Here is a 13734-nt window from a genome sequence, read left to right on the forward strand (position 1 = left end):
TGGAAAAAGTTACTATTCAGACTGCATGCTGTTTGTTTGTTTGTTTGTTTGTTTGTTTGTTTTTACCTTTATTTCACCAGACAAAAATAGCTTGAGATCAAATGACCTCTTTTTCGAGCAAGGCCTGGCCAAAATGGCAGCAGTAAAATATAATGAAATATAAGAAAAACAAAAAAAGAAAGCACAGACGATGAAAATGAGCAAAAGAGACAAATACATTCTATTTTGTGTACCTCATAGGGAGAACCAGGCCAGCCAGGGTACCCGGGAGGTCCCGGACAGAAGGGAACACCAGGGCTATCGGGCGGTCCAGGTTTACCAGGAGGACCAGGTTCCAAAGGTGATCCAGGTCTGCCAGGATTCCAAGGTAAATATAAAGTTCGACTACAGCAGGTTTAGGAAATTCAGAACAAAAACGTTTTTATTTTTATTTTTTATTAACCTTTATTTAACCAGGAAAGACATACAGGAAGTACATATAGTGTGACTGAATGTTGGGAACACGTCGAGGGAAAAAAAAATCAAATATAGTCGCAACATGATGACTAAAAGCTTGTTACATAGTCTAGTTCTTGCAGCTTGTTCTCGACACATCGTCCGGGCCGAACTTTCTTCTCACAGCTTGTCCGTGTGCCCGTTTTAAAGAAATAAGGAAAATCTGTCAGCAAGAAGTTTGTTCTTCTTTCTCGTGGAGTATGTAACAGGCTTAAGGTCCTGATTTTACATGAGAAAAATCGCAATTCAACAAAAAGAGTCGTAATTTTACCAGACTAAAGTCGTAGTTTTACGAGAAAACTCCTAACCTTCACTTTTACATAGTGGAAAACCAAAAAAGACTAGAAGAGTAGAGATCGGGTACCATGTTGTGGAAAAGTGCCAAGAGTTGAAGAACTTAATAGGATGCTAACTTTATGAAATAATGACCCACTGACATTGAATGAATGAAGTAGCTTGTTGTTTTGATTATAGTTACGATATTATTTTTAATTTTATTTTTATTTATTTATTTTTTTCAATGAACTTAATAGAAATTTCTTAAGACATAAATCAGAAGTACTCCATATAGCCTAGTAGAAAAAATAAGGCTATCTTATATATAAACGAAAAGTGTAGTTCCAAAACTGTCTGATGTGGGTTCCTTCTGCTATTGCTTTATTTCTATTAATTTGCTTTTAAATGTTCGATTTCTATTCATTCACTTTCATTCACTTTTCAATTGTGTATTATGTATTTTAGTCTTGCCCCTGTAAAGCACTTTGAATGGCCTTGTGTCTGAATTGTGCTATATAAATAAACTTGCCTTGCCTATGCCAGGTTCCCCAGGTATCCCCGGGCCTAAGGGTCTGGACGGCGGTCCCGGCGGTCCGGGTCTGAGCGGCGCTCCGGGTCGACCAGGAGAGTCCGGCAGACCGGGAGGACCAGGACAATCTGGAGACAAGGGCCAAGCCGGACGGGACGGCATCCCCGGACCCTCAGGGGTCAAGGGAGAACCAGGTCAGTCAAGTGATCGATTGATTGATTGATTCAATTTATTTCAGACACAAATACAAAACAAAATGAAAAGCATGAAAATTATTAGACTCAGAATATTCAGGATCTGCCTGTTCAATTAAGAGATTCGACGATTATATTATATTAAGTTTTGTTTTGATTTAATTTCATGCGACTCACTTCTGATTCATTTCTTCCACAGGACTTCCTGGTTACGGAGGTCCCGGTCCTTCTGGGATTCCAGGGTTGCCAGGTTAGTAACTAAGCAACACTCACTACAAGTCACAGCAGTAATTCCTTGTGATTGTTGTAGTCACTGCATTGAAATCCTGAATCCTTTTCCTCTCCAGGTTCTAAGGGCGATCCCGGACTTCCCGGTCCATCTGGCGGTCCCGGTTTCCCCGGTCCTAAAGGTGACGGTGGTTTCCCCGGTTCCCCCGGTCTCCCTGGCAACCTGGGTCCCCCTGGGCAACCGGGACAGGCTCTGCAAGGCCCCAAGGGACTCAGCGGACCCCCCGGACCCCCTGGACGCGCAGGTAAAGGAAACGGATACAGTGTTAAGATACACCGCCATGTGCCGCCAGAACCTGCTGCCTGGTTTTCCAATAGACTCGATCGTACCTAGATTTAGTGTTGGTTTGTTTTACTCGCCTACAGAAACAGGTATTGTGTAGGACATTCCTATTAAAATAAGGGAAGGGTGGGGCGCTCGTGGCGCAGTGGTCAGAGCGGGACCTCCATCCCGGGCCCAGGCCCCGCAGCAGAGTCAACAAAAACAGCAAGTTCCTCGTGGTTACTTTAATGAACCAAAACAAACCAAATAAATTGCCACATTATCTTGTATGGAAAGCTTTGAATTCACACAAACATAAAATACTAAAGACAGACAGTAGCTATTGGTGAATTGAGGTCAGAAAACCAGACAGCAAATGGCGGCAGTTTTAACACGAATGTTTCATCACCATTTCATTTGATTTGCATGGGACATTGTACCACCACTGTATAGTAGGTGTAAGAACCACCACACTGTTTTGAGCACAGCCTGTCCAATCATTGTCAAGAACACTGAGTGTGTATTATAGAATTTTCCGATGTTGTGCACACTTCCCTCTTCACCATGGAAACGTCGACTTGCACCAATCACTGTCTATCACCGGGGTTTGACCGAAAAGAGCATGTGTGTTTGAGGCACTTTGTTGTCTGTGTCAGCGTCCAGTTTTTTATTTATTTATTTATTTATCAATTTGTCCTCATGTCTCCTCACTCCCTTTGCCCTACTCTCCTGATCCAATAACGGGGGACACTGTAAACTATCCATCTCTCCACAGCACTGAAGTTGTGTGTGTGTCTGTGTGTGTGTGTGTGTGTGTGTGTGTGTGTGTGTGTGTGTGTGTGTGTGTGTGTGTGTGTGTGTGTGTGTGTGTGTGTGTGTGTGTGTGTGTGTGTGTGTGTGTGTGTGTGTGTGTGTGTGTGTGTGTGTGTGTGTGTGTGTGTGTGTGTGTGTGGGGGGGGGGTGTTCGTCTTTTCTTCTGGTCATTTTCACTGGTGTGTGTATATATGTGTGTGTGTCAAGTTTTTGTGGTTGTAGATAATTTAGAAGAAGTGTGTTTTTGTACCACCAATCAGTCCTCTGCATGGGCACTTTGTTGCTTGTACCAACACAAACAAACACATTGTAAACAAAGCCACAACACAATGCTGGAAAGAGTGGTCAACCCCCTGACTCAAAGTATATTGTTCACCCAATCCAATTGGTTTGTTTTACAAGGTATTGGGACCCCAAATAAAGATTGTATCATTGTACAGTAACATGGCGGAAAAATGGGGGGGGGGGTAATTTTCCTTGATCTAATGTGTCAATGAATATACTCCAAGTTCATGTCACTGTAGAACAAACAAATATATAATTTAAAAATATCTAAAATTGTAGGATTCATATAATTATTTTCTTATGCAGAGTTAATTTTATTATGATGGATGTAAATTTGTATGCTGATTTCAGTTGTGAAACAGTTGTTGGAGCCGGTTAAATACCATTTGTAAAAGAGAATAATAAGGAAAATAAATACAACATTTTAAAGTTATTGTCAGCACTGACCACACACCAGCAATGTGTACGGCTAATAAAAATGTAAAAAAAAAAGAAAAAAAAAAAAAAAATTGGGTTGTCAAAATGGTGACAAAATGACCATAACATTTTTTACCCCTGGAATCCTGTTGCTTGGCACCGCCCCCTTGTGATGTCATATGGTTCCGGCCGCTGAAGGTCCAACAGGTCAGATCAACTGGCGTCCTACGGTCCAGACCTTTAACTATCGCACGCTGACTGAGTTTAACCGCCACACTCTGATATAAATGGGAACAAATTTCACCCCAAAATCTGTTGGGAAATCAAATCACTGCATTTTTTCTCATTTCTGACTCTTTGTTTCCTCCTAACGACTGTCTCCTGTCACTTTCCATGCACACTGATGGTAGTTTAATGCACCTTTAAGAAGTAAGCACCTTTTAAAAATATATATACTATATATATATATATAATATAACTCAAATAAATGAATATTGCACCTTATTTTTTAATATTTTATTTATTTATTTATTTTTAACACACAGAGTCATGTTTTGGGCACCATTGGCATGTTAGCTGATCATATGTAGGCACTCTAGAATTCAAAATGGACCTCGCAGAATGTGTTATGCAAGTAGCATCACTGAGTTTGTGCACATACAAAAAAAACACCCCATATAACTAACTCATCCTTGAGACATTAAATCATTGTTTTATCTATGTATCACACACAGTTATGTTGTATTTCAATTTAACTTACTTAAAAATATATAAAAATTACTCATATTTTAGTTTGACAGTGTTTCTGTGCTGATGCTTGCTTCTGCCTAAACCTCCTCTTCTGTTTTTTGCCCTGTGCCGTCAATTCCTGGCTCAACTTTACCGGGAATTATGGGAATCCTAGGTCATCCAGGTTAGACTTAAATGGTTGAAATGGTTTTGATACATGCTGTGGTTACGTGATCTTTAATGGGATTTGTGAAGTGTCGAGGTCGATTAACGCTTCAAAGTTTTACATTTCTGAAACTGAAAATTTAAAGGAGCTACGAGAAACTTTTTAAAATATTTTTCAAACAGTCAAATTTTTCCTCTGATGATCATAAATTGCATGTAACGGCAAACGAGACAATCAGTGCAAAGAATGTTATTTTCTTATATAGTTTTTTTTAATGCCTTTGTTATGGGTATACGCTCACCCAGGAACAACAGCTGGTGTCGGAAAAACACTACCGCTTTTGTCCAAAGGGGGTGGAAGAATCAACACAAACTGAAAGTTCCTCGTAGCACCTTTAAACTTTTTTTTTATGCCTAAATACTTTAAATGTAATGATGCAGTCTCAAAGCTTTCGATTTTACTGCTTTTAAGATGCATTTTTAAAACTTTGGTCTCTTGATCTGTGTCATAATACATTGTTTAGTATTTTGCAATGTTGTTTTTCTGTTTTGTTTTGGGGCAACATATCCTGGAGGGAGTGTGTGTGACAGATTGAGTTACAATAAGTTGTGTGTGTTTGACCATTTCTTTGACCCCAACAGGACCGACGGGACTGAACATTATTTTTTCCGTATCTTCTGAAAACTGACAAAATAAAATGACACATAATTGGAATAATCACCAGTAACATTAATATTTTGTTCCCCCACAATCCTTCTCTTTTATCAGAATAAGAAATGATGATTTCTGAACCAGTTATGTTAAATGTATGGACGAGGATAAGGGCCACAGGGAAGAGAAAAAAAATTAGAGGAAGTTGTATTTAAAAGTTATTTGAATTTTTTTTACTTACTATTTTTTCACTTCAAGTATAAAAACGAAATTTCTTCTTTATTCTCGGAGTGCATAATTTTTTTTTTTTTTTAAATTTATTCTCTAATTTATTTATTTTCCCTGTGGCCCTAATACTCTTCCGTATATGTGTGTAATCATTTCCGACCTAACCTTTGACTGTTAATGCGTCCCTATGAAGGTGGACCAGGCCCAGAGGGTCCCCGCGGGCCCCCAGGCAGTGGAGGCGTTAAGGGGGATAAGGGAATCCCCGGCGCTCCTGGCCAGCCCGGCTTCCCAGGGCAGAAGGGAGACCTCGGAACTCCAGGGTTCCCGGTAAATGAATATGCTTAAATTATCAGAATTTATTTACTTATTTTTATACATAATTTTTTATTTATTTATTTTGATACATTAATTGTTATTTATTTGTTTTTATATATTAATTTGTTTTAATTTAATTTAATTTAATTTAATTTTTATTTATTAATTTTCATTTATTTTTACAGATTCATTTTTATTTATTTAGTTTTGTACACATAGGGTGACTGCTAGGATGCTATGTGTGTACACTGCTGTTTGTTTATGCAAGGACATAGTATATTGATACAGTATGTATTGTTGAGGTATATGTGCATATGTCGTATAAGTATGTATAGCCATAAATATAAATTGTACACACTGTCCAAACATTGGATAAAAAAAAATTAAAATTAAAAAAATAGTTATAAATTTAATTATAAATAAAATTATCAATAATTATCAGAATCTTGTGTCTTGAACTTGAAGGATCCAAAAGAGAAAATAAGATAAATAATTTCGCCCTTTTCGTTCCAGGGTTCCAATGGTCTTCCCGGTGGTGGCGGTCCCAAGGGAGATATCGGTCTTCCTGGCGTCCCCGGATTCCCTGGTCAGTCCACAATCTGTTCCGTTTTGTTCCTGATTTGTTCCTATTTTCCCAAAACATGTATCATGATGGTATGAATTCATTACAAGCAAAGACCCAATAAACCTAAACATTAATTTCCCTTTTTGTATTTCTTCCCAGGATCAAAGGGAGACTCAGGACTTCCCGGTGGCGGCGGCCTTCCCGGAGATCCCGGAGATGTCGGACTCACTGGTAGGAAAACTCATGATAATAATAATAATAATAATAATAATAATAATAATAATAATAATAATAATAATAATAATAATAATAATAATAATAATAATAATAATAATAATAATAATAGTAGTAGTAGTAGTAGTAGTAGTAGTAGTAGTAGTAGTAGTAGTAGTAGTAGTAGTAGTAGTAGTAATAATAATAATAATAATAATAATAATAATAATAATAATAATAATAATAATAATAATAATAATAATAATAATAATAATAATAGTAGTAGTAGTAGTAGTAGTAGTAGTAGTAGTAGTAGTAGTAGTAGTAGTAGTAGTAGTAGTAGTAGTAGTAGTAGTAGTAGTAGTAGTAGTAGTAGTAGTAGTAGTAATAATAATAATAATAATTTTTTTTTTTTTTTTTGATTTGATTTGATTTGATAATAATAATAATAATAATAATAATAATAATTGTAATATATTTTATTTGTTAGTGCCTTTCAAGTCACCAAAGGACCCTTTAAAATAGACACAACATTGAATAATACACAAATGTTATGTGCGTAACTTCACACATAAAAATGTAGGTTTAGGATTAATAGGACAGCTGGGCCAAGGGAAGACTGAGGTAAGACTGAGGGAAGGAAAACCTCATACATTATATTATAATAGCGATTTTATAATGATAGAACGCCGGTTCAGTATGGGTGAAGTATTCCTTTAAGGTGAGACACTGCAGGTGAATAGGGTACAATATTTAACTTATAGATATCATCATGAAACTTTAACAGTTGATATTTTACTTTCATTTTTTTTTTAATAAAATTTTTCAGAAATGTTTGAACAGATATGCAAATTTTGCAATATCTAACTTATCATGCGTACATTTCTTCATACATCTCTTGAAAAACAATAAAATCTAGATGTTGGATAAATCCAGAGTTAAAATCTTTGTTTAAATTTTACAACATATTAGTGTCTAAAGTTTTTACTGACAAGATTTTGGATACAGCATTTTGTCCTTTTCTGAATATGGTAATGGTAAATGGACTTGTATAGCGCTATATCTCCGTTTATCACAGACTCAAAACGCTTTACATTGTTTTTTTTGTACACATTCACCCAGTCACACACACATTCATAGCAACAGCTACCACGCAGGGTAGGCTTAGCACTAGGGTGCTAAGCTAACTAAGCTAACTATCGGGAGCAATTCGGGGTTCAGTGTCTTGCCCAGGGACACTTCGACATGTGGCTGGGAGACGGGGGATCGAACCTCCGACACTGCACACCAGAGGCAAACTCCCTACCCACTTCGCCACTGCCGCCCCAATAAAGAAATACTATGTGGATTTTCGTTATAGATTCATATGGGTGAATAATTCCTTTAACCTTTTCTCTGTAGGCGCTCCTGGCGACCCCGGCAATTCTGCGACCCCCATCGTGGTGAAGGGCGAGCGCGGTCTCCCCGGTCCACCCGGGCAAAACGGAGGCAGAGGGAACAACGGTGGACCAGGGCGAGAGGGACTTCCAGGTGGGTCCATTTATACTCTTTTTGGGCATTTTACATGTTTTACTGACAGTTTTCTGCTCTTTTAATGGGACCTGTGTGAATGAATTTCACATGATCTTTTTTTTTTTTTAAACACAAAGTAAATTAAAGATTCATACAAAATACATCAATTATAATAATGAAAACATAGATTTTACAGCTACTATCTGTAGTAGTTATTCTATCTAAAACAAAGACTGCTCTTCTGTTCTCTGTGCTCTCAGGTCCAGCTGGTGAGTCCGGGGAGTCTGGTCCAGAGGGCCCCCCCGGCTTCAGCGGCCCCCCCGGCAGGAAGGGTGACAACGGGCCCGCCGGAAACCCTGGTGAGTGACACAGGAACCAGACAAAAAAAAAGTATCGCGACTTAAGGACCTGGTCGCTTGTTTCAAAAAGACCCTATTATCCGAACCTGGCTGTGACTAGCATCATATGGCAGTTTTCACCAAAAAGCCAAAAAATCTTAGAGCAATTATTTTTATTTGACATAAGGCTGATCTGATGGTGGCCTATTCACTGTAAAAACAAAGTGACACAATTGACTTGGGAAAAATCTCTCTGTAACCCTAACACTAACCCTCAGAGAAATTAATGGAAGTAAATGTAAATAGCCCAACAATGGACTGGCTTGCTGTGAAAAGCACCCCCCCTCAAAAACTGTTTCTGATCATCCAAGGATAAAATGCTTTGGAAGGTATAGTTGTAGGGCTGATGCTAAGAGGTGTTGTAGGGCTGATTCTAGTAAGTGGGGTAACGTTTCATAGACATAAGACTTTCCAAGTGGGAGATAGCGACCCTAACCCTTAGAGAAATTAATACAAGTTAGTGTAAATAGCCCGAAAATGGACTGGATTGCTGTGGAAAGCACCCCCCTTCCCCCCTCCCCCCTCAAAAATAGTTGTAGGGCTGATGCTAATATGTGGGGTAAGTTTCATGGACAAAATAATTTCTATGTGGGAGACAGCGACCTTACCCTAACCCTAACCCCCATCTAAACGAATGGAATTCAATGTAAATAGCCCAAAAATGGACTGGCTTGCTGTGAAAAGTTTATGTTCATCCCAGAATCAAATGCTTTGGTGGGTATAGTTGTATGTGAGTTTCATTTCCTAGTGGGAGATAGCGACCCTAACCCTAACCCTAACCCTAACCCTCTCTAACCCATTTCCAAACCCCTTTCCCCTGGCCCTCAGGTACACGGGGCTACCCCGGTCCGTCCGGTTCTGACGGTCCTCAGGGTCTTCCGGGTCTTCCAGGCTCGGCCTCAGCGGCGCACGGTTTCCTGATCACACGTCACAGCCAGGGATCAGACATTCCATTCTGCCCCGACGGAACCAGCCTCATCTATGACGGATACTCCCTGCTGTACGTGCAGGGCAACGAGCGCGCACACGGGCAGGATCTAGGTATGAAGGATCTATGATTCTCTACGGGCGGTTTCACACTTCTTGTTCTTTTTTCTCATTAGCATACAACAAATATTTATAGGTGCTACGAGGAACTTTTAAATATTTCTGAAACAGTCTAACTTTTTCCTCTGATGATACATGTAACGTAACAATGTAAGAACGTTCTTCTGTTCTGTTTTCAGGCTCGGCCGGCAGCTGTCTGCGCCGCTTCAGCACCATGCCTTTCATGTTCTGCAACATCAACAACGTCTGTAACTTCGCCTCTCGCAACGACTACTCGTACTGGCTGTCCACGCCCGAGCCCATGCCCAGCTCCATGGCCCCCATCACCGGGGAGGGGATCAAGCCTTTCATTAGCAGGTAGGAAGGGATGGATGGATGGATGGATGGATGGATGGATGGATGGATGGATGGAGAGAGAGAGAGAGATGGATAGATAGATAGATAGATAGATAGATAGATAGATAGATAGATAGATAGATAGATAGATAGATAGATAGATAGATAGATAGATAGATAGATAGATACTTTATTCATCCACTTGGGGAAATTCAGTAATCGTGTAGCTCATGAAGTCAGTCAACAGACTGTCAACAACAAAAGTCACTTATAATAAGTCAATAACAAGTGAGCAATATTACACATAATTAAACTAGCATGTAAAAAAGTGCAGCAGGTTACTATGAATGAATATTGCACATTGTCCAGTGTGTGTGTTTGATTTTTCTTGTGTGTGTGTGTGTGTGTTTGATTTTTCTTGTGTCTGTGTGTGTGTGTGTTTGATTTTTCTTGTGTCTGTGTGTGTGTAGGTGTTCAGTGTGTGAAGCACCAGCCATGGTCATCGCGGTCCACAGTCAGACCATCCAGATCCCCTCATGTCCTGCCAACTGGGAGGCTCTGTGGATAGGATACTCCTTCATGATGGTAAGACAGTACACACACACACACACACACACACACACACTCACTCACTCACTCACTCACTCACTCACTCACTCACTCACTCACTCACTCACTCACTCACTCACTCACTCACTCACTCACTCACTCACTCACTCACTCACTCACTCACTCACTCACTCACTCACTCACTCACACACACACACACAGTCTTGCTTAAGCCCGACCGATGCAAACACTTGTTCATGTTTCATCTAATATTTATAGCAACGTTTCAGAAGTTCACACAGTAAAGTCCCTGACAGCTGGACAGAGATACTCACTCACTCACTCACTCACTCACTCACTCACTCACTCACTCACTCACTCACTCACTCACTCACTCACTCACTCACACACTCACTCACTCACTCACTCACTCACTCACTCACTCACTCACTCACTCACACACACACACACACACACACACACACACTCACACACACACACTCACACTCACACTCACACTCACTAACTCACTCACTCACTCACTCACACACTCACACACACACACACACACACACACTCACTCACTCACTCACTCACACGAACACACTCACATACACACACACGACAACTGATTGAGGTAATGCTATTCATGGATATTAACCCTACGTGATTCTCCCCCCCCCCTCTCCACAGCACACCAGTGCGGGAGCGGAGGGCTCCGGTCAGGCCCTGGCCTCGCCCGGCTCCTGCCTGGAGGAGTTCCGCAGCGCGCCCTTCATCGAGTGCCACGGACGAGGAACCTGCAACTACTACGGAAACTCCTACAGCTTCTGGCTGGCCACCGTGGAACAGTCTGAGATGTTCAGGTATGGAGATATGATGGATAGATAGAGAGATGGATGGATGGATGGATGGATGGATGGATGGATGGATGGATGGATGGATGGATGGATGGATGGATGGATGGATGGATGGATGGATGGATGGATGGATGGATGAGGAGATAAAGGATGGATGGATAGATACAGCTCTGGAAAAAATGAAGAGACCACTCCAAATGTTCAGTGTCTCTTGTTTTACTATTTAGAGGCATATCTTTGAGTAAAATGAACATTTTGACAACATTTCTACCAAATTCACAATAAAAATTTTGTCATTCAGAGCATTTTCAATAAGTAATGAAGAGATGATTCATTTTTTTCCCGGGCTGTAGAAAGACAGACAGACAGACAGACAGACAGACAGACAGACAGACATATAAACAGACAGACACATAGACAGACAGACACATAGACAGACAGACATATAAACAGACAGACACATAGACAGACAGACAGACAGACATATAAACAGACAGACACATAGACAGACAGACAGACATATAGACAGACAGACAGACAGACAGACAGACAGACAGACAGACATATAAACAGACAGACACATAGACAGACAGACAGACAGACTCTCTCCCATCCTAACCATGGCTACCCTCTCTGGTCCTTGCAGGAAGCCCCAGTCGGAGACTCTGAAGGCGGGTAACCTACGGACGCGCGTCAGCCGCTGCGTAGTCTGCATGAAGAGGACGACCATAAGCTAACCCACTGTCGCCGGGGCAACGCCAGAGCAATAACAAGAGAGCTGATTGGATGACCGGGGACAAGTATGGGAGGGGGGAGGGAGGAGGGGCGATAGTTACGGCAACAAGGTGGAATTCCAATGGTGCATATAACCTTTCGAGGGGAAAAAAAACAAGACAAAAAAAAAACTACAACTTTAAACAACGGTGCTACTGTGCGACACAGCGTAGAGAGAAAACATGAAAAATGAAAAAAAAACGCAACGACGTGAATAAATCTTAAGTTTTAGTTCTTGTGGGTTTTTCTTAAGAAGTACCTCAAAGTGAAAGCTGAAAGATATCCACTATAACTTTGGTGCCACGATGGATTTGTGACGACGACTTTAAAAAAAAAGTGCGTTTTTCCATTTTTTCTTTTTACCCCTTCTTTCCCTAGAGAGGAATCACTCTTTCCTTTTCTCTCACTTTGAAAACAAATATATATTTTTTTTTCTTTTTTTTTTTTTGGCCTTATTGATATGAGGAGTGGATGGTCTCCACGGTTACCAAATCGGCACTTTGACTTCGGATACATCCAAGATGAGAGATGCACTGACGATGAGCTTTCCTTAGTGAGACTGACTGCATTTTTTTTTCTTCCTTTTTTTTTCTTTTTTTTAATCACTAGCTCTTTCATTCACTCTCTCTTCCTCTCCGTCATTTTTCTGTCTCTTTTTTTTTTACGTTACATTTGGTGGTACTAACTAACCCTGTGCTGTAGCCCAGCCTGTGCTAATCCTTAAGCCTACACACACCTTCTTTCTCTTTATTTTTTTTTGTAAGTAATAAAATGTGTATATTGTGTAAAACACCTTTTGTTTTTAGTGAATTAGGTCGGTACCAGCTGTTTGTTGTTCGACAATTTTTCCAGGATATATATTTTTTTTTAGCTCACACACTCATGCGCTCACACGCACACACACACTCACGTTCTCACACACACACTCACACAGTACACACTCACTCACTTACTCACTCACTCACTTCTTCGCTCACTGACACATTGACTCAGATATTGTACAAAGTAAGGCTTTTATGAATGAAACAGTGTTTTATATATATATATAATAAATATATATTTGAAAAAGAGGATAAAAGGTATATAAACTTTATTCGGCTGTTGGGGGGAGATTGTTCACTGTTTTCAAACACAAACAAAAAAGGTCCAGGCATTTCAAAACGAAAAAAAAATGTATAGCGCTATATAACTGAGCAAGACAGAGCCAACTTTCCCTACAACACAACTTACAGTCTTGTTTCATATTAACGTTGTTGCTTAAATCACTTAAAATCTTTTGTATTCAATTTGTAGAATTAATAAAAAATGTTGAATTGAAATAAAGGGGATTTTTCTATTCTATTTGTAGGTAGTCTAATGATTGGGGAATGTAACAGATATTTGTTTGAAGAAAAAAAAATCGAAAATTAAGAAAAAAAAAGATTTTAATTTTTGAATGAAATCTTTTTGGCTCCTTGATTAGAGAAACCGTGATCATTTGTTTTGTGTTTTTTAACATTTCCAAGGTGCTGGGCTTTCGCTGTATAAAGAGGGCCGGAGTTTTTTTGGGGGGGGCCATTTATTTTAGCCCTTCAAAATAAAAGCTTCAAATCCACTTTTCCTGGCTTGACTTTGTAATCCAAAAAAAAAAATGGTTTTAAGTGTTCTCGCTCAGTCAGTGTTCATTTCAATAATGTGTGACGGTCCCTGATATGCGACACACACACACACACACACACTCCTGATGTACTTACTGTTAAGTCTACAAGAGCTGTTCAGAGGGGGGGAATGTTTTTTTTCCTGTGATTTTATTGTTATTTTTTATTTTTTCAAAACTTCTTTTATGAATTCTA

At 39.7% G+C, this 13734-nt stretch overlaps 1 protein-coding gene across 1 annotated transcript in view; it reads left to right on the forward strand.

The window, feature by feature from the left end:
• col4a5 (collagen, type IV, alpha 5 (Alport syndrome)) overlaps positions 1–11909 on the forward strand; it is a 58957-nt gene extending 47048 nt beyond the window's left edge. The window contains exons 36-49 of the mRNA XM_080051971.1: positions 241–367; positions 1315–1494; positions 1694–1744; positions 1842–2027; positions 5527–5660; positions 6162–6234; positions 6373–6444; positions 7828–7956; positions 8199–8297; positions 9165–9377; positions 9563–9740; positions 10190–10304; positions 10962–11134; positions 11775–11909. Of these exons, the coding sequence (XP_079908097.1) occupies positions 241–367; positions 1315–1494; positions 1694–1744; positions 1842–2027; positions 5527–5660; positions 6162–6234; positions 6373–6444; positions 7828–7956; positions 8199–8297; positions 9165–9377; positions 9563–9740; positions 10190–10304; positions 10962–11134; positions 11775–11865 (1821 nt within the window). The 3' untranslated portion in view covers positions 11866–11909. The remainder of the gene's footprint in view (positions 1–240; positions 368–1314; positions 1495–1693; positions 1745–1841; positions 2028–5526; positions 5661–6161; positions 6235–6372; positions 6445–7827; positions 7957–8198; positions 8298–9164; positions 9378–9562; positions 9741–10189; positions 10305–10961; positions 11135–11774) is intronic.
• Positions 11910–13734: the final 1825 nt, after the last annotated feature.

The sequence above is a fragment of the Ammodytes marinus genome (assembly GCF_949987685.1).
Source record: "Ammodytes marinus genome assembly, chromosome: 23".
Taxonomy (NCBI): domain Eukaryota; kingdom Metazoa; phylum Chordata; class Actinopteri; order Uranoscopiformes; family Ammodytidae; genus Ammodytes; species Ammodytes marinus.